General features: G+C 36.1%; 1 protein-coding gene, 1 long non-coding RNA gene and 1 pseudogene across 14 annotated transcripts in view; 2 read left to right on the top strand and 1 right to left on the bottom strand.

Moving 5' to 3' along the window:
* Positions 1-10,546, top strand: part of LOC309622617 — a 620,423-nt gene extending 609,877 nt beyond the window's left edge. The window contains exon 2 of the long non-coding RNA XR_014241033.1: positions 9,574-10,546. This is a non-coding gene — a long non-coding RNA (uncharacterized lncRNA). The remainder of the gene's footprint in view (positions 1-9,573) is intronic.
* Positions 1-19,255, bottom strand: part of HSD17B4 (hydroxysteroid 17-beta dehydrogenase 4) — a 244,086-nt gene that overhangs the window by 124,836 nt on the left and 99,995 nt on the right. For 9 of the 12 annotated variants that reach the window (XR_014239448.1, XR_014239449.1, XR_014239450.1 and 6 more), the window contains exons 18-22: positions 11,569-11,638; positions 10,763-10,869; positions 9,184-9,270; positions 3,327-3,413; positions 2,183-2,321 (exon numbers count right to left, since the gene is read on the bottom strand). Coding sequence is in view for 8 of the 12 variants with exons in the window: in XM_082376255.1 (XP_082232381.1) it covers positions 2,183-2,321; positions 3,327-3,413; positions 9,184-9,270; positions 10,763-10,869; positions 11,569-11,638 (490 nt within the window). In the remaining 4 variants the exon portion in view is untranslated. The remainder of the gene's footprint in view (positions 1-2,182; positions 2,322-3,326; positions 3,414-9,183; positions 9,271-10,762; positions 10,870-11,568; positions 11,639-19,255) is intronic. The other 3 variants (XM_082376249.1, XM_082376248.1, XM_082376250.1) reach the window with 2 other exon arrangements.
* Positions 3,420-9,075, top strand: LOC309622475 (large ribosomal subunit protein eL21 pseudogene; annotated as a pseudogene). The gene has a single exon. The product of its transcript is annotated as a large ribosomal subunit protein eL21 pseudogene (transcript).

Genomic DNA, 19,255 nt, shown 5'->3' with positions numbered 1-19,255 from the left:
TTAAAAAAAAGTCTGTATAGACAGATTATCTGCATGATATGTGGTATACAAATAATGAGTGAAGATGGTTCATATCATCAGTTGTGGGACTTGCAGAAGCACAGCCTACAATCCTTGCTTTCAGGTACCACCACAGTATACTACATCTCACACTAGCCTACAGTCCCCAGAGAAGGATTACAACCAGGTTTGGGATGGGCCTGAAAGTTAACATGGTCCTGGAGTGTAAGCCAATCACTGGTCACTTCCAGGAGTCCCTCAGCATTCCAGGGGCTCTTGGCCAACCTTAACTACACAGGATCCCATTGTACTTCACAGTTATGAAGGACGGGAAAAATCCTTGAGCTAAAAACTATTCTGGATGCTCTCTGTACCACATTAGTAGACAGATTCAAGGGACCACAGCTGCTTGACTACAAATGAAAGGATCCTGTCCCTTGGGACCTCAAGACAAAAAACATGAGAAATCAAGAAGTTTCAGTGAACATTCACTGATACACCCTTTTTCTCCAACAGCTCTAGAGATCAGAATACTCTATAACATAAACCTAAGGTTAGAATACTCTATAAAGAAAGAATATTCTACCAATCAAAGTAAGGCTAGAACACTTGATAATATAAAGGTAAAGAAGTGATGGTCAGCGTTCATTAATAGCATGCTTCATGATTCAAAATATGAATAGCGGTCAGCTACGGAATAAATGTTTGTGTCCCTCCAAAATCCATACGTTGAAGCCCTAGTCTCCAAATAATGATGGTATTTGGAAATGGGGCCTTTGGGAGGTAATTAGGTTTAGGTGAGATCATGAGAGTAGAGCCTCCATAATGGGGTTAGTGTCCTTAGAAGAAGAGACATGAGAGAGATGATCTTTCTCTCTGCCTTGTGGGGAAACAGTAAGGAGGCGGCCATCTGCAAACCAGAAAGAGGGTTCTCCCTAGAGCCCAAACATGCTGACACCCTCACACTGGACCTTCCAGCCTCCACACTATGAGAAAATAAATTTCTGTTGTTTAACCTATCCAGTCTATAGTATATTTGTTATAGCAAACTGAACTAAGATACTCTCATTGTTAGAAGCAGTGGCCTCTCAATCTATAATTGACTGATGCTGAAGAAAGAGAATGGACGTATACTCACTTCCCTGTCCTTTAACCTATATAGAAGCAGCACAGTGAAATCTGATAAAGCCACATATTTTTCTGTCATGACATATAGACACTGGATGCTTAAAAACTTGCTAACAGATCTGGCTGATTAGCAAAGTGAGCCCACAAAAGTGCTAGTGCTTTTATTATGCAGACAGAAAAAGAAGAAAATTCTCTGATCTAGAAAATTTTTTTTACTCATCTTTAGTAATTTCATCTTACCTTCCCCAATTTTACTTTAAGAATTAAATTAAAATTGGACACTGCAATCTTTTAAGAGACCACAGCACAGAAAAGTTTGTGCCATGATTAAGAATGTAGTTACACAACAGATACAAAAGACATGGTAGAATTTTTTTTACCCCTTTCCCTTTTTATCTTCTCTTTCTTCTTAAAATGGTACCAGAGTCCTTTTGGAGCGACACAGAAGTGAATGGAAATGTGACTGCTTTCTCTCTGCAGCAACTTGGCTTATATCGGATGCCTTGCCAGATTGCTAACATGGCACTCTAGTAGATAACTTCCCTAGATTAGATAAAATTAGTACCTTTGATTGCCATCTGTATAGATGAAGAAAATAATTATGATTATATACTGATAGTTAAGGTGATAATCCAAAATGTTAATTTGGGGGGAATGAAGAAAATATTTTTAAAGCTGTTAAAATGTAATGAGAATTACTCAAAACTTTAAAATATTTCATTTAACCTGATGTACTTTCTTCACATTTAAGAGGACTTTGAAGATTAGTTAAAGAAGCATACGGCTAAGGTGACTGTTTAAAGTACTAATTTCAGGTGTTACAATGAAATCTTTAAAACAGGTATTTTCATTTTAACTGATTCCCTTCATCTCTAAAAAACATGCATGGCTTTGGGTGCCAAGAAACCCGTTATTTCCCATAAAAAAACAACTTACCGAAGAAGGCAAGATTTACCTACCTTCAAAGAGACAGGCTTTAGTTATAACACGGATACTTTATCTCTATTGACTAAGAGTTATCTTAGAATATTATAGAGCCAGGAACATGACTTACTCCACTTAGCTGCAGTATTTTCACCTTTAGTGATATGCCACTCAAACACAGCATTTACTTTCTTCACCACCTCTCCCCCTATATGCTGAAGGCGGCGACCTATTTCCTCAAACACAAGGGTACTCTGAAGCTCCCTACCCTAGCAAAAAGAGAAAAGTTAATTTAATTTTAGAAGTTCTGTAAAAATGACTCAAGGGGATAAAACTATTACAAAATAAAAGTGCAACAACATGATTTTTGTTAAAAACCTGCACATAAATAAGGCAAACTAGTTTTTTCTCACTAGGTTTCTTTCACACCTTTCCTTATATTAATTTATGTCATCCAGAACCTCAGTCCTCTTAATAAAAGAATTTTACTTTTATCAAAATTCAGAAATAATATTTTACAAGTAGACTAGGAACTAACTGGGTAACTTATATCCTAACTAACTTCAGCAGGAAGATACTGGGCAAATCAATCAACTACTGTGGTCTCATTTCTTTGTTCATAAAATAGGACTAAATTACATGAAGCTTGAATTTCCTTCTAGCTCTAAAATTTCTTAAGTTTTTGATCTTAGATTCTTTGTAAAGAGATTTTAATTTTCATTCAGTTATATGATAATATGGCAAATGAAAGACAAAGATCATGGGTTTGAAAACCTCGACATTACAAAGTTAATATTTTGGAGAAAGAAAATATAAATATTTTTATTAAAAGTCTCAGCATGTTAATACAGAATAACACAAATGTTTTAATAAATAATACATGCTACTGTTTTTATATCTGCATTCAAAGCATTATACAAATCTTTAAATCAAGAAAAAGGTACAGGATATTTAAATTTTTAATATATTCTTCTCCCAAATACTGTTTAAGATTTCTCATTAAACAATTGATTTAGTTACTCTAAAACTAGAAAATTACTTATATTCTCTTGAAAGATACCCTAGTATCCCCACAAAAAAGTTTTTTAAAAAATTCATAAGTTGTCAAAATATTCCTTTTTCTCCAAGCAGTTTTAAATCAATGTTCTCCAGTTCAAGAATTAAGAATCTTTCATAGCTCTTAATTTTCTAAAGTAGACTCAATATTCTTAAAGTGGTCTTAATTGAAATTCATAAGTCAGGGTATGACTTGGATGTCAGTGGTTATAACCCACCTCAGATGGTGTCTTAGCTACAACATCAGCTGTTGGCACAAGATCCACATATGCATTTGAAATGACGATGTCTCCAGTTCCTTGGATCTTATAAAGGTACAAGAGGAAAAAAAAACAACCAGTTCACTCTGATGATTCCAATGAAAATACAATTTCATTGTGAAACAGTATAAAGTCTTTCAAAAGAAATTTACATTTTTCTTCATATGAAAAAGAAAATAATCCAAATTAAATAAACAGTTCATAAATTAAATATCAAGAGAAATAAACATGAAGGCTTACTGATTTAACACAGGTGTTAATTAACCCTAAGTGTAGAATCAACTGGAGCCCTTTTAAAAAATATTTATGACCAGTTCCCATCTCCAAATATTCCAATTTAAATGGTCTGGGGTGGACCCTGAGCACTGGTATTTGGGGGATTTTTTTTATCCAATATAAGTATGTGTAATGGGGAGGCAGGGTGAGAATCACTTAATTCTTATAAATAGTAAAAGGCATGGCACAAAATCCACATGAGGTAGGGGTACGTAAAGTGTATTTGTTTGGTTAACATAGAATAAAATTGGGTAGGAAGAGACCACAGTCTTTTTAAAGAAATAATTCTAGCTCTTATTTCAAAAAGGAAGTGTACACACTATAAAGTAATACGTAAATAGCCTTTTTATAAAATATTAAAGGAACTCTAATTCTAATTCCTAATACTTCAGCTAAAATTATTCCAGTGGTATACCTTTCATAAAAGTATGGTATTGCTACAAATGTATAGGACATTCTCCCTTGACTACTTCCCATTATACTTCAGAAAAAAAGATCTTTCAAACAATCCTACCTCAAGAAACAAGAAAAATCTCAAATAAACAGCCTAACATTACACCTAAAGCACTTAGAAAAAGAAGAAAAAAAACCCCCAAAGTTAGCAGAAGGAAAGAAATCATAAAGATCAGATCAGAAATAGATGAAAAAGAAATGAAGGAAATGATAGCAAAGATCAATGAAACTAAAAGCTGGTTCTTTGAGAAGATAAACAAAATTGATAAACCACTAGCCACACTCATCAAGAAAAAAAGGGAGAAGACTCAAATCAATAGAATCAGAAATGAAAAAGGAGATGTAACAACTGACACTGCAGAAATACAAAAGATCATGAGAGATTACTACAAGCAACTATATGCCAATAAAATGGACAACCTGGAAGAAATGGACAAATTCTTAGAAAAGCACAACCTCCTGAGACTGAACCAGGAAGGAACAGAAAATATAAACAGACCAATCACAAGCACTGAAATTGAAACTGTGACTAAAAATCTTCCAACAAACAAAAGTCCAGGACCAGATGGATTCACAGGCGAATTCTATCAAACATTTAGAGAAGAGCTAATACCTACCCTTCTCAAACTCTTCCAAAATATAGCAGAGGTAGGAACACTCCCAAACTCATTCTATGAGGCCACCATCACCCTGATACCAAAACCAGACAAGCTGTCACAAACAAAGAAAACAACAGACCAATATCACTGATGAACACAGATGCAAAAATCCTCAACAAAATACTGGCATACAGAATCCAAAAGCACATTAAAAGGATAATACACCACGATCAAGTGGGGTTTATCCCAGTAATGCAAGGATTCTTCAATATACGCAAATCAATCAATGCGATAAACCATATTAACAAATTGAAGGAGAAAAACCATATGATCATCTAAATAGATGAAGAAAAAGCTTGTGACAAAATTCAACACCCATTTATGAAAAAAACTCTCCAGAAACTAGGCATAGAAGGAACTTACCTCAACATAATAAAGGCCATATATGACAAACCCACAGCCAACAACATTCTCAATGGTGGAAAAATGAAACCAGTTCCACTAAGATCAGGAACAAGACAAGGTTGCCTACTCTCACCACTATTATTCAACATAGTTTTGGAAGTTTTAGCCACAGCAATCAGAGAAGAAAAAGAAATAAAAGGAATCCAAATCAGAAAAGAAGAAGTAAAACTGTCACTGTTTGCAGATGACATGATACTATACACAGAGAATCCCAAAGATGCTACCAGAAAACTACTAGAGCTAATCAATGAATTTAGTAAAGTAGCAGGATATAAAATTAATGCACAGAAATCTCTTGTATTCCTATACACTAATGATGAAAAATCTGAAAGAGAAATTAAGGAAACACTCCCATCTACCATTGCAACAAAAAGAATAAAATACCTAGGAATAAACCTACCTAAGGGGACACAAGACCTGCATGCAGAAAACTACAGGACACTGATGAAAGAAATTAAAGATAATACAAACAGATGGAGAGATATAACATGTTCTTGGATTGGAAGAATCAATATTGTGAAAATGACTATACTACCCAAAGCAATCTACAGATTCAGTGCAATTCCTATCAAACTGCCAATGGCATTTTTCACAGAACTAGAACAAAAAATTTCACAATTTATATGGAAACACAAAAGACCCTGAATAGCCAAAGCAATGTTGAGAAAGAAAAACGGAGCTGGAGGAATAAGGCTCCCTGACTTCAGACTATACTGCAAAGCTACAGTAATCAAGACAGTATGGTACTGGCACAAAAACAGAAATATAGATCAATGGAACAGGATAGAAAGCCCAAAGACAAACCCAAACACATATGGTCACCTTATCTTTGATAAAGGAGGCAAGAATATACAATGGAGAAAAGACAGCCTCTTCAATAAGTGGTGCTGGGAAAACTGGACAGCTACATGTAAAAGAATGAAATTAGAACACTCCCTAACACCATACACAAAAATAAACTCAAAATGGATTAAACACCTATACAACTCTTAGAGGCAAACATAGGCAGAACACTATTTGACATAAATCACAGCAAGATCCTTTTTGACCCACCTCCTAGAGTAATGGAAATAAAAACAAAAATAAACAAATGGGACCTAATGAAACTTAAAAGCTTTTGCACAGCAAAGGAAACCATAAACAAGACGAAAAGACAAACCTCAGAATGGGAGAAAATATTTGCAAATGAAGCAACTGACAAAGGATTAATCTCCAAAGTATACAGGCAGCTCATGCAGCTCAACATCAAAAAAACAAACAACCCAATCCAAAAATGGGCAGAAGACCTAAATAGACATTTCTCCAAAGAAAGTATACAGATTGCCAACAAACACATGAAAGGATGCTCAACATCACTAATCATTAGAGAAATGCAAATCAAAACTACAGTGAGGTATCACCTCACACCAGTCAGAATGGCCACCATCAAAAAATCTACAAACAATAAATGCTGGAGAGGGTGTGGAGAAAAGGGAACCCTCTTGTCCTGTTGGTGGGAATGTAAATGGATACAGTCACTATGGAGAACAGTATGGAGGTTCCTTAAAAAACTAAAAATAGAACTACCATATGACCCAGCGATCCCACTACTGGGCATATACCCTGAGAAAACCATAATTCAAAAAGAGTCATGTACCACAATGTTCACTGCAGCTCTATTTACAATAGCCAGGACATGGAAGCAACCTAAGTGTCCATTAACAGATGAATGGATAAAGAAGATGTGCCACATGTATACAATGGAATATTACTCAGCCATAAAAAGAAATGAAATTGAGTTATTTGTAGTGAGGTGGATGGACCTAGAGACTGTCATACAGAGTGAAGTATGTCAGAGAAAAACAAATACCGTATGCTGACACATATATATGGGATCTAAAAAAAAAAAAAAAGAAAATGGTTCTGAAGAACGTAGGGGCAGGACAGAGATAAAGATGCAGATGTAAAGAATGGACTTGAGGACACAGGGATGGGGACGGGTAAGCTGGGACAAAGTGACAGAGTGGCATGGACACATATACACTACCAAATGTGAAATAGATAGCTAGTGGGAAGCAGCCACATAGCACAGGGAGATCAGCTTGGTGCTTTGTGTCCACCTAGAGGGGTGGGATAGGGAGGGTGGGAGGGAGACGCAAGAGGGAGGGTATATGGGGATATATATTTATGTATAGCTGATTCACTTTGTTATACAGCAGAAACTAACACACTATTGTAAAGCAATTATACTCCAATAAAGATGTTAAAAATAAATAAATAAATAAAATAAACGTAGGTGAAATAATTAGAAAATAAGAGGGTTCCAGAATATGTGGCACCAACATTAATTGTAGGAGGATTTCAGAGAAAGCCAGTATGTGTTTTTGTATGGATGAGGGAAAGGGGAGTAGTAAGGGACTGCCTCTAAGGAAAAGGTAGAGCTTCCACTGAAGCCAAAAAGAAAAAAGAAATTTGAAAAATGAAATAGTGTGCATACATGAAGCAGGAAAATGATACTGCAAGCAGCAGGAAGTAATAAGGAGAAGGCAGCCATACAAAGAAGAGTTCTGCAAAGTTATTTACATTTATGAAAGAAATCATGATACAGTAAAAAAAAAAAAAAAAAAAAAGTTAGGGCCTAGGAACTAAGCCTTGAGCCAGGCAGACCTGGGTGTCTATCCCAGCTCCACCACTTTCTATGTGACCATGAGCAAGTTATTTAGGACGCCTGAACCTAGATTTTCCTAAATTAAATGTAGAGCTGTTACACATAGTAGAAATAATGGGATAGCCTGCTTATAGGTACTTGACAACTTTAAGCTGTTATTATCGTTGGTGGTGGTATTTAAACTGCTCGACACATACCATCAATGTAGTACAAATGATCAGGCCAAAAAGTATCACCCTGGTCAATTGTATTAACAAAAATAATCTGTAAAAAACTTACAAAAGGCTGATTGCACGTCCTTTTAGTGTTTTACTGGAGCACTGCTAACAGCCTCACCCCAAAATTACTTAACTCTATAGGGAGATATACTCTGTCTTGTTACTTACTATTAATTAAGCCCAGACTCTGTGACATAAGATATTAATTTGTGTCACATTTTCATTTTATATCTGTCTGAGAGTCATGCCTTTAATTTTCTGAAGATTATATTCTGACAACAACTTGAATGATGGGTTGAGCCAAAAAGATATGGTTGGTTGGGTTTTCAGAAATGCTATGTAGACAGGCACCAATTTAGCTGAGAATAAAAAACAGAAAATAGCTTCTTTTCGGCCAGATCCGCCACCTCCAGTAATTTGTCAAAATGACCAACACAAAGGGAAAGAGGAGGGGCACCCGCTACGTGTTCTCTAGGCCTTTTAGAAAACATGGAGCTGCTCCTTTGGCCACATACATACAAATCTACAAGAAAGGTGATATTGTAGATATCAAGGGAACGGGCACTGTTCAAAAAGGAATGCCCCACAAATGTTGCCATGGCAAAACTGGGAGAGTCTACAGTGTTACCCAGCATGCTGTTGGCATCATTGTAAACAAACAAGTTTAAGGGCAAGATTCTTGCCAAGAGAATTAATGTGCGTATCAAGCATGTTAAGCACTCTAAGAGCTGAGATAGCTTCCTGAAACGAGTGAAGGAAAATGATCAGAAAAAGAAGGAAGCCAAAGAGAAAGGTACTTGGGTTCAGCTGAAGCACCAGCCTTCTCCCCCCAGGGAAGCACACTTCATGAGAACCAATGGAAAAGAGTCTGAACAGTTGGAGCCCATTCCCTATGAATTCATGGCATGACGGGGGTAAAGAAAATAAAAGACCTGGACTGTAAAAAAAACAAAAAAACAAAAAAACACAAAATAAAAAACAAGGTACGGAGGCATCTTATTTTCAATTAAAAGTTACCACTGATTTTTAAAAAAAAACTTTCTAAGTTTTATCTCATATCCATAATATTAACCAAAAGAATGCTAGGATGGAACATAATTATAGGATACAGTGAAGAGGGTAACGAAACAATGTACCTCTAACTACATTATCCATACCTTGGTTTGGAAATGGATTCTATTTCCTTCCTTCCACATCTCAGTTTGTAGAGTTTGTCCTGGATATACTGGTTTTGCAAAACGAACCTTTAAAAAAATGTGTTTTAGGGTTAAGAATGTTTTAATATGAAACTTTTCCACTTTGCAGGGGGGTGGTATTTGGGGGGAAGGTTGGAGAGCATAAAAGGAAGAAACAGAGACTGGACTATACTTAAATTCATAAAAATAGTAATATAAAATTAGTAGAGATATAGTTAGTAAAACTTAATTCTTTGTCTTTCAAAATATAGAATCAATAAATAGTTTAATCTTGACAAATCAAAACACAGAAGAATAATCATATTAAGTAGAGTTATATAGGTAACCACCAGAACAACTTAACAGAAGCAGTTAAAAGTGGCACTAATTAAGTCTGAGGAATAAGACCTGGGGTTGTTGTATAGGACAGAATAATTACATTTTTTATTTCCTAATTTTCTATACTATTTTATTTGCTCTGTGTACATATTATTGGCTGATTTTTTAAATAATTATAATAATAACTATAAAATAGTTATAATAATGAGAATAATCAGTGTTATCAAAGGCAAGACATCAGAAAATAAATTTCCACTGCTGCATGGAGCACAAACTGATAAAAGCTTTTGGAGCTATTTGACACTGCCTTAAAGTTTTGTTTTGTTTTGTTTTAAGTGTATGTCTTTCGATTTATGCAAAACTGTGCAAAGTCAGTTTTCTTTGCAATTTATAATGGATGAAAACTTGAAGCCAACTTAAAAGTGCAAAACTAGGGCTTCCCTGGTGGTGCAGTGGTTAAGAATCCGCCTGCCAATGCAGGGGACACGGATTCAAGCCCTGGTCCAGGAAGATCCCACATGCTGCAGAGCAACTAAGCCCGTGTGCCACAACTACTGAGCCTGTGCTCTAGAGCCCACGAGCCACAACTACTGAGCCCGCGTGCTATAACTACTGAAGCCCGCACTCCTAGAGCCTGTGCTCCGCAGCAAGAGAAGCCACCGTAATGAGAAGCCCGCACACCACAATGAAGAGTAGCCCCCACTCACCACAACTAGAGAAAGCCTGCACGCAGCAAGGAAGACTCAATACAGCCAAAAAATAAATAAATTTACAGTGACCACAAAAAAAAAAAGTGTAAAACTAAAATCAATATGCAGCCAACATACTGATATAGGTGCATGTTTATTAGAGTTCAAATGCAGCCACTTAACATTTTCAATTAAATTAAGGCAAATTATAAAACAGTAAAACATGAATAAATAAATTTTTAAAGGTAAATCTCGAGTTTGTTAAGGCATATATGCTGATATATGTATGCTCCTAATTAATTTATAAAACAATCAAATCAATCTGTTAAAAGTATAACTGTATATAATATCTTTCATGATGCATGTGTAATAGAGGCATTTATAGCTACAAAAAGAAAACTTGCTGATTGCCAAGTCAATGAAATAATAAAAATAATAACTTCAGTATAGTACCTATTTTTAAATGAAGTCACTAAGACTCCTCTAAAACTAAAAAGGAACAAGTAGTTAAATTATTAATAATTTACACATACCTTAATTGCTTTGAATCTTGACACGTCATTATCTGCAAACTGCTGTAAAACATGCCTGGCAGAAAATCCAAATGTACATAATCCATGTAATATGGGCTTGTCAAAACCTAAAAATGAGAGAGAGAATTTAGTTAGATAAAGGCACATTTCATGTTTAAAAACCAAGAACAGTTCATTCAGGACTTCAAAAATACATTTTTAAACTGCATTAGCCTGAATCATACCATCTATTTTAACACCTTATTGACTGGGGGGATTTTTGCAGAAACTAAATGCCTATGGCGTTAATACGTCTCCAGTCAATAATGTGTTAAGAAACATGGAAAATATTTTATAAATAAAACTTCCTGGGAAAAAAATTATGAAATAAAAAAAGAAAAGAAAAAAAAAAAGGAATGTCAGAGATCTGGGGACACAAATATTATTTTGTTTAGCTTTGGTTGTAACCATGAAATCATCCACAGTGATTTCAATATCCATGTATGTAGATGATCCTTCTTCAACCTTTCAGTTCTTTGCTCTCCCCTCCAATGGCCTTGACCTTCATGATAACTCAGATACCCATCCCCATGGTCCTATCCTAGACCTTGCACTAGCAGGAGCTACCTTCCACCATAATCTGAATTTCACGTACACCATTTTCTGAACACTACTTCCCACCTTTCCATGTCCTTTGCATAAACATATTAGGAGAGGGCTATTTTTTAAATGTTACTCAAACTTCCAGTCATAAGTAGCAACGTCTTTAAGTATTATTTAGATAACTGAGCTAATATTTTCATTGGCTCACATTATTAGCAACTCACCTGCTAAGTTAGCAAAGTCAGGATCAATGTGTAAGGGATTCCAGTCTCCACTTAGGCGGTACAAAGCAGCCTGTGGAGAAAGAATTATAAAAGAAACTAGCACCCAGTGCCTTCTTAGAGTACATTAAAATAAAAACAGGAAATATGGCTGGTTATTGCATAAGAAATGCATTATAATTAATGTACCTAATAGTAGCTTTGATTAAAAAATAACTATTTCTAACAAAAAAAGATTAAGTGTAAATCCAATGCTTTTTGTAACACCTGCCACTGAGATCAGAAGGGGTGAGGACTGTCAAATAATTGGAAGGGGAACCAAGAACTACGTCTGGGAACAACACTGGTTACCACTGCCTAAGGAGAAATAAAGGAATCCATCAATCTACTCTCATTAAAACACAATGAAGGGCTTCCCTAGTGGCGCACTGGTTAAGAATCCGCCTGTCAATGCAGGGGACACGGGTTTGATCCCTGGTCCAGGAAGATCCCACATGCCTCAGAGCAACTAAGCCTGTGCGCCACAACTACTGAGCCTGCACTCTAGAGCCCGTGAGCCGCAACTACTGAAGCCCAAGCACCCCAACTACTGAAGCCCGCATGCCCTAGAGCCCGTGCTCCGCAACAAAGGGAAGCCACCACAATGAGAAGCCAGTGCACCACAATGAAGAGTAGCCCCCGCTCGCCACAACTAGAGAAAGCCCGCGCACAACAACGAAGACCCAATGCAGCCAAAAATTAATTAATTATTTTTGAAAAATAAAAGAAATAAACATTTAAAAAAAAACACAATGAAGATAAGGTGTAACTGTTTATAGCCTCTTCTAACCAAGCAAAATTTATGCCAACTTTCTTAATGGGGTGTTTTAAATTGAAGCCTGTAACCCAATACTAGACATATAAACATCACACACTTCTCACAAACCTTCATTCTACTGAATATACTAAATCCTGAGATCAGCTCATCCTGCAAAAAAACAGACTACTAACTTGCCATTAAGATTATATTCCTGCTTACTCCAGATCTTCACATCACTTCTGTACTTAGATAAGGCAGAATTAGCAGAAAGATATAGATAACAATAGGAAAAAAGTCACCATACTTCCCAGCATTTAAATTGTGCATTGGTCAAATGAGAGAGTACTTTTCAGTACTGAAGGGAAGAAATTCACAAAAGAGCTAACAGTAAGTATTTAATGTATCTGTGTATTAACTTTGGGTCTGCCTCTAGACTTCTCTCTTATCAATTGCTAGGTTAAGCTTTCCAAGACTATTAAAATGTTGTGTAGAGACTAGCCAAGTCAGCATACCTGACTTTCTTAATGAGTTTTTGTTGTTTTTAATTATTGATTATTCTTTTTTAACAAATTTTATTTACAGAAAATAACATCTCCTATAATTCATAGGAAAATGTTGTTTACTTTTTAATGTTTTGTACAATTTTAATAAGCTCTTTCTCTTTCCCATCACTCTATATGATAGTTTTCTAAATTATTCACTTTTTTAATGACTCAGTATTTTTTCCCTTTATATGGCTTCTAAAAATAATTAAATCAAATCAACAATTATCAAATAGATGTGACTTAAGATTCTGTATAAGATGGTAGAAGATTAAATGATAAATTTTAGAAAGCACTTTAAAAAAAATAAAACACTAGGCAAATATACATCATCATGTTGCATACAAATGGTAAAAGAATGACGAATTTCAGGGCCCAAAGAGGAAGGTGTCAAACACATAATAGATCATGGGCTTTGGCACCAGACAGACCTAGGTTCAAATCCAGCTCTGCCATTAGTGGGCAATTTTCTTTATCACCCTAGCCTCAACCTTCTCATTTAAAAAACTGAGAGGCTAATCAAACTCTTACAGAGCATTATCCTTGATAAATATTAATACCTCAATAAATGTGAACTATTATGATTATTTAAAAGATTTCAGCAACAGTATAAGACAATCAAGTTTTTAAGATTAGTGTCAGTGTTCTTACCCCACAGATGTCATTCCTATAAATGAAAAGAAGCAACTTTTCTAAAGAAATCATATTAAAGGAATATGAAAATTTTCATATTATTTCAATGACAGCATTGCTTCCAACAGAAGGCAGAATTAGCAAAGACATAAAAGATCTATGATGAGAAATGACTAAAGTCAACTGATTGGATGTTTGACTAAATTCAATCATAATGCAAAATGACCATTCTCCAAACAATAAAGAACACTATCAAGGTTTATTTTCTGAATATCTTGAAGGACTTTCATATTTCAGAAGAAAAGCAAAAAGCTTCGTGTTTTGTTTTGTTTCATTTCTGCCTAGATGTAAAAATCACTAAAATTCACACATACAAACTAAGAAAAATAGCTCTATATTGTCTTACTTGAGTATTAAATGTAAATGGGAGGATCTTCCATATATGAGTAAATTAGTTCTTAGTTTTATTTATTTAAAGTGTACCATTAGGGACTTCCCTAGTCGTCCAGTGGTTAAGAATCTACCTTCCAGCGCAGGGGACATGGGTTTGATCCCTGGTCAGGGAACTAATACCCCACATGCCAAGGGGCAACTAGGCCCTTGCGCCACAACTACTGAGCGCACACCCTCTAGAGCCCGCGCACCACAACTAGAGAGCCCACGTGCCGTAACTACTGAACCCACACACTCTGGAGCCTGCGCGCCACAACTAGAGGGCCCACGTGCCTCAGTGAAAGACTCCGAATGCTGCAACAAAGACCCTGCGTGCCACAACTAAGACCCAATGCAGCCAAATAAATAAGTAAAATTTTTTTTTAAAAGTGTACATTAAGTTAAACCAAATGGTAAATAAAAAGGGTCAGGAATTAGTTCTTCCCAAATCCTCACATCCCCTAAAAAAGCAAACAGATCGACAGGAAAAACAAGTAAAACTACACAGATCCCAGGCCTACAGTGTAACTAGAAGAGAAAAACCACAAACTTCAAATTCCTATAAGTAGGAAAAAAAACACCTATATCCAGCAGCACTGTCTTCTGAGCACCCTCTCAAAACTACTAGAGAGAGTGGTAGGGGTGGGGAGGGGGAGTACAGCAGAAGCTCATGGAAGAGAAAAAAGGAAACAAAGAAAAATCACTTCGAGACACAGACAGTCTACCTCGAGGACAAAAATACTGAGAAGAATCCTGGAAGATTAGAATACTGACTACTGAGAAAAGAATTAAAAGTGCTCGGGCCTCCAAATGGCAGTCCTAGAAAGGCAATACTTCTGAGGAAGAAGAGGATAAAACAAAGATGTCTCCTTCGAAGACGAATGGTGAAGAAAGAGAAGCAAGAGGGGAAATTTATGATCCTGCAGGATAAAGAGAACTAAAAAAAAATTTAATAAAACACTTCCCCACTATGCCCTACTCCAAAAAGCCATCCATTAAAGAAAAGGCATTTTGCTATAGTGACAGATGACAATCTTGAATTTCTTTAAGAAAGAACCTTGTAAACTGTCCCAAACTACTAACTTTACCTACAAAATGCATATAGGTAAGTAATCTTCACCTGTACAAAGCTACAATAAGACTAAAAAAGAAAATAAGAACCAAAACATTATAATAAATAAAATTTTCCCAAACAAAACAACTAGCAAACAGAAGAAAACGATAACACAATACTCAAGCATTTGGGGATAGGAAATAAACATCTTGAATCTGAAATTCAAAAACCAAAAATATAAATGGACAACAAACATGAAGAAATGAAGTAAGAGATGATTAAACTTGGGAAAGAAATAAAAGAAAAATCAAAATCATACCAGAAATTGAAGACTAAATTATAATGTTCCCAAAGGAGAACATATTCAAACAAAATTTTAATAAGGGGCATAGAAGAAAAAGAAGAAAAAAACCAAGAGAATGGAAATGAGATTAATAAAGAACTAAAAAAGGACAGAAAATGGTTGGAAGAAAGATAGAAAAAGATCCAATGTACATAAAGAGTACCTGAAGAAATAAAAATAAAACAATGAATAAGAACTAATATTTAAAATTATAATCCTAGAAAACTTTTTGAAAATAAAAGATTTGAACACACATATTAAAAAGGCCCACCAGGTACATGGGAAAACTGACCTGGAATGAGCAACACTGAGACTTATCCTAGTAAAACTATTAGATTTTTAAAGATGAAGGAAAAAAAAAATCCTAAAGCCCTCAAGGATAAAGATCAAGTAACTTAAAGGAAGATAATGACTGGCATCAGACTTCTAAACAGCAATATAGAAAGCCAGGCAACAATGGAACACCATTTTAAGAAACTCAAGATTTCATATCCAGCCAAGCTGTCCTTTGAGTATCCAGGGTATAGAAAAATAGTTTTAAATACATAGGAACCGGACCTCCCTGGTGGCGCAGTGGTTAAGAATCCGCCTGCCAGTGCAGAGGACATGGGTTCAAGCCCTGGTCCAGGAAGATCCCACATGCCGCAGAGCAACTAACCCCATGCACCACAACTACTGAGCCTGTGCTCTAGAGCCCGTGAGCCACAACTACTGAGCCCACGTGCCACAACTACTGAAGCCCGCACGCCTAGAGCCCGTGCTCCGAAACAAAGAGAAACCACCACAACGAGAAGCCCACCCACCAAAATGAAGAGTAGCCCCCACTTGCTGCAACTAGAGAAAGCCCGCGCGCAGCGACGACAACCCAATGCAGCCAAAAATAAATAAATAAATTTATTTAATAAATAAATAAATACATAGGAACCAAAGGAATACTATACACGAGGCCTTCTTGGGGAACCTACCACAGGAGGAGCTTTATCCAACCAGGAGATATGGGAGAAACTTTGGCAAAAGGATTGATATATATTCAATTGCAAATCTAAGACTAAAACAAAGGTGGGGAAGAGGGAAGAATAATATATAAATGTTAAATTGTTCTGAAAAAGTAAAATTAATGCATTCCCCAAAATGGGAACTGTAAGGGAAAGAGAAACAAGAAAATAAAATAGGCTCTTTAATTGTTAGAAACAAGTAGGAAACAAAGCACAGCAATAAAAACTGAAAAAACAAATAGTAATAAATGAGAAAATTGGGCACTATGGGCATATAAAAAGGTATAGGACTTCCACTTCCGGCCTAGATGGAATAAGTGGAATGAACTTACTCTTCCACTGTAAACAATTAGGAAAAAAAAAATTTTTTTAAGTGGGCGAGGGAGATACTGTTCTTAGACATTGGACAGTAGGCAGGACAGGATTATGATTCTTGATAGAAAAGAAACAAACAAGATGGACTCTACAATGGCCACAGCGCTCTGCCTGACAGCACTTTCTAGACTGCAGTGCAAAAAGGGAAACCGAAACATAGCAAAACAGTCTCAAAGAGTTAAAGAGATAAAGATCAGAGTTCTGGGAGAATGGGCAGCTGGAATGCAGACATACTGAAAAGGAGGAAGCTACACAGGAAACAGCTCCAGAAATTGAAATAGAAATCCCCTTGAGGGCCACAGAGAAAGGCCCTGGAAGATGAGACACCACACGGAGAAGAAGCCAGGTGGAGATTAGAGGCACGCCAGCCAACAGGGAGCACTAAGACCCTGCACTTGTGAAAGAGCCATCCTGGACTTTCCTGCCCCACCCAGCCGCCATCTGAGAACAGCTACATGAGTGATAGCCAACACCATTTGTAGCACAAGGACTGCCCAGGCAACCCAGAGTCATGCAAAATAATAAATCATTGTTTCAAAACAAAATTTTAAAAGTACTTATAGGGGCTTCCCTGGTGGCGCAGTGGTTGAGAATCTGCCTGCCAATGCGGGGGACACGGGTTCGAGTCTTGGTCTGGGAAGATCCCACATGCCGCGGAGCAAATAGGCCCGTGAGCCACAATTGCTGAGCCTGCGCGTCTGGAGCCTGTGTTCCGCAACAAGAGAGGCCGCGATAGCGAGAGGCCCACGCACCGCGATGAAGAGTGGCCCCCACTTGCCGCAACTGGAGAGAGCCCTCGTGCAGAAACGAAGACCCAACACAGCCATAAATAAATAAATAAAATTTAAAAAAATTAAAAAAAAAAAAGTACTTATAATATACATGGTAATATAATAAAGAATTATATTTTAATGGATAGTATAACCAATATTCCAAAGATTAACTTTATTTAACAAGGATGGTAGCTAAGGTCCTAATTGTTAGAATAAGTAGTATGAGATATGTATCTAGGGAAACTAAAGATACTTGTTTTCATTCTCCTCAAATACAAAGCCTGACACCTGTTACCTATTTATTCTTTGGTCTTTCTAGATTATTGGGGAAGAATTTTCTCTTTATTAATTATGAAAAACCATGAAGTATACTTGTAATATCATACCAGTTTGAAGATGAAGAAATTCTCCTAAAGACATGAAAAACAAAATATTCCAGAAGTGATATTGGTAGAGCTATGGTTGCCAGTCTCCCTACTGATTGAAAAGTTACTTATTTAATTTAAATACCTGGCACAAAGTTTATGCTATAACAACATAATCTGTTCCATTTCCACTTCTCCTTAAAGGTCTGTTCGTCCACAATCATCTCCCACCACTCTCCGGTGTGAATGCTCTAATTCTTACTCCTTGTACATACATCATGCTCTTTTCTGCTATCATTACTAAGTTCTTATCCCCTTCCAGGCCATACTGCAAGCCTTATATCCCTGGCAAGAGAGAAGATCTATACACCATTTTAGTTTAGAAGTCCCATCTTTCCTACCAAACTCTTCTGTATGTCATTCTCTAATGAGTAGCCCATCTCAGAATGTCTACAGCACTTACTCTATAATTCAAAGCCTTGTATTTAATCATTCGTTGCTTAGAATAGGTGCCCTAGAAATTAAGACATCTACGCCTTATATCTAAGTGTCCTTTCAGTTCCTTGTCAATAGATCACACTTCTTCTACTTGATTTGTATCTCCTATAGCACAGATCCAATTTAAAACAGCCCACAAATCCCCTGAAATTTATGCAAAGTTTTATGCAAAATGTTTTTGAAGAAACAGTCGGTAGTTTTTATCATATTCTCGAGTGACCATATGATACAAATGGTCAGGAACCTCTGTCAAATGATGGGTGCCCATTATTTATACAAAAAAGATTTGTTAACTTATAAACTGTCCTTTGTCACACAGCAAAATACTCAAGTCTGCTAAAAGCTAACAAAAAGTTCTATTCATCTGAAAAAAGAAAAAAAGAAAATCTTTCTGCTTACTGTATAAAGAAATTCAAGCCATGGAAACTATTCAGCTTTTCTTATCTACAGCAGATACATTTTATTATTTCAGTAACACAAGAATAATAATGGAGCATTTCTGGGTTTTCTGAACCATGAAACCATGAAGTCTTCTGTTCTTTAGTGTGCTAATAAAATTAATTTCACTATGAAGCTTTAATTAAACATAAATATGACTGCTCTCTTAAGAAACTGATAAGAAATAGGGATGGGAAGAACAATTAAAGGCAAAAACTAATCTGAGGTAGAAAGTATTGTTCTATCACCCAATTATATAGTGTATAAAAAAATACAATTAATATGTTCCAAACTTAATTCTTTCTGGCTCATGAAATTATATTCCTATTTGCCAGCACACAAAAATCCTACAGAAGTTCTCATATCAAGTATATCAAAATTAGTATCAAAAAATAAGTGAATTTTACAAATAATGTGCTGTCATCACCTGCTTATTCACAGCA

Source organism: Balaenoptera borealis (genome assembly GCF_965194805.1).
Source record: "Balaenoptera borealis genome assembly, chromosome: 2".
In the NCBI taxonomy this organism is placed as follows: Eukaryota; Metazoa; Chordata; class Mammalia; order Artiodactyla; family Balaenopteridae; genus Balaenoptera; species Balaenoptera borealis.
This window is presented reverse-complemented; position numbering and strand designations above follow the sequence as displayed.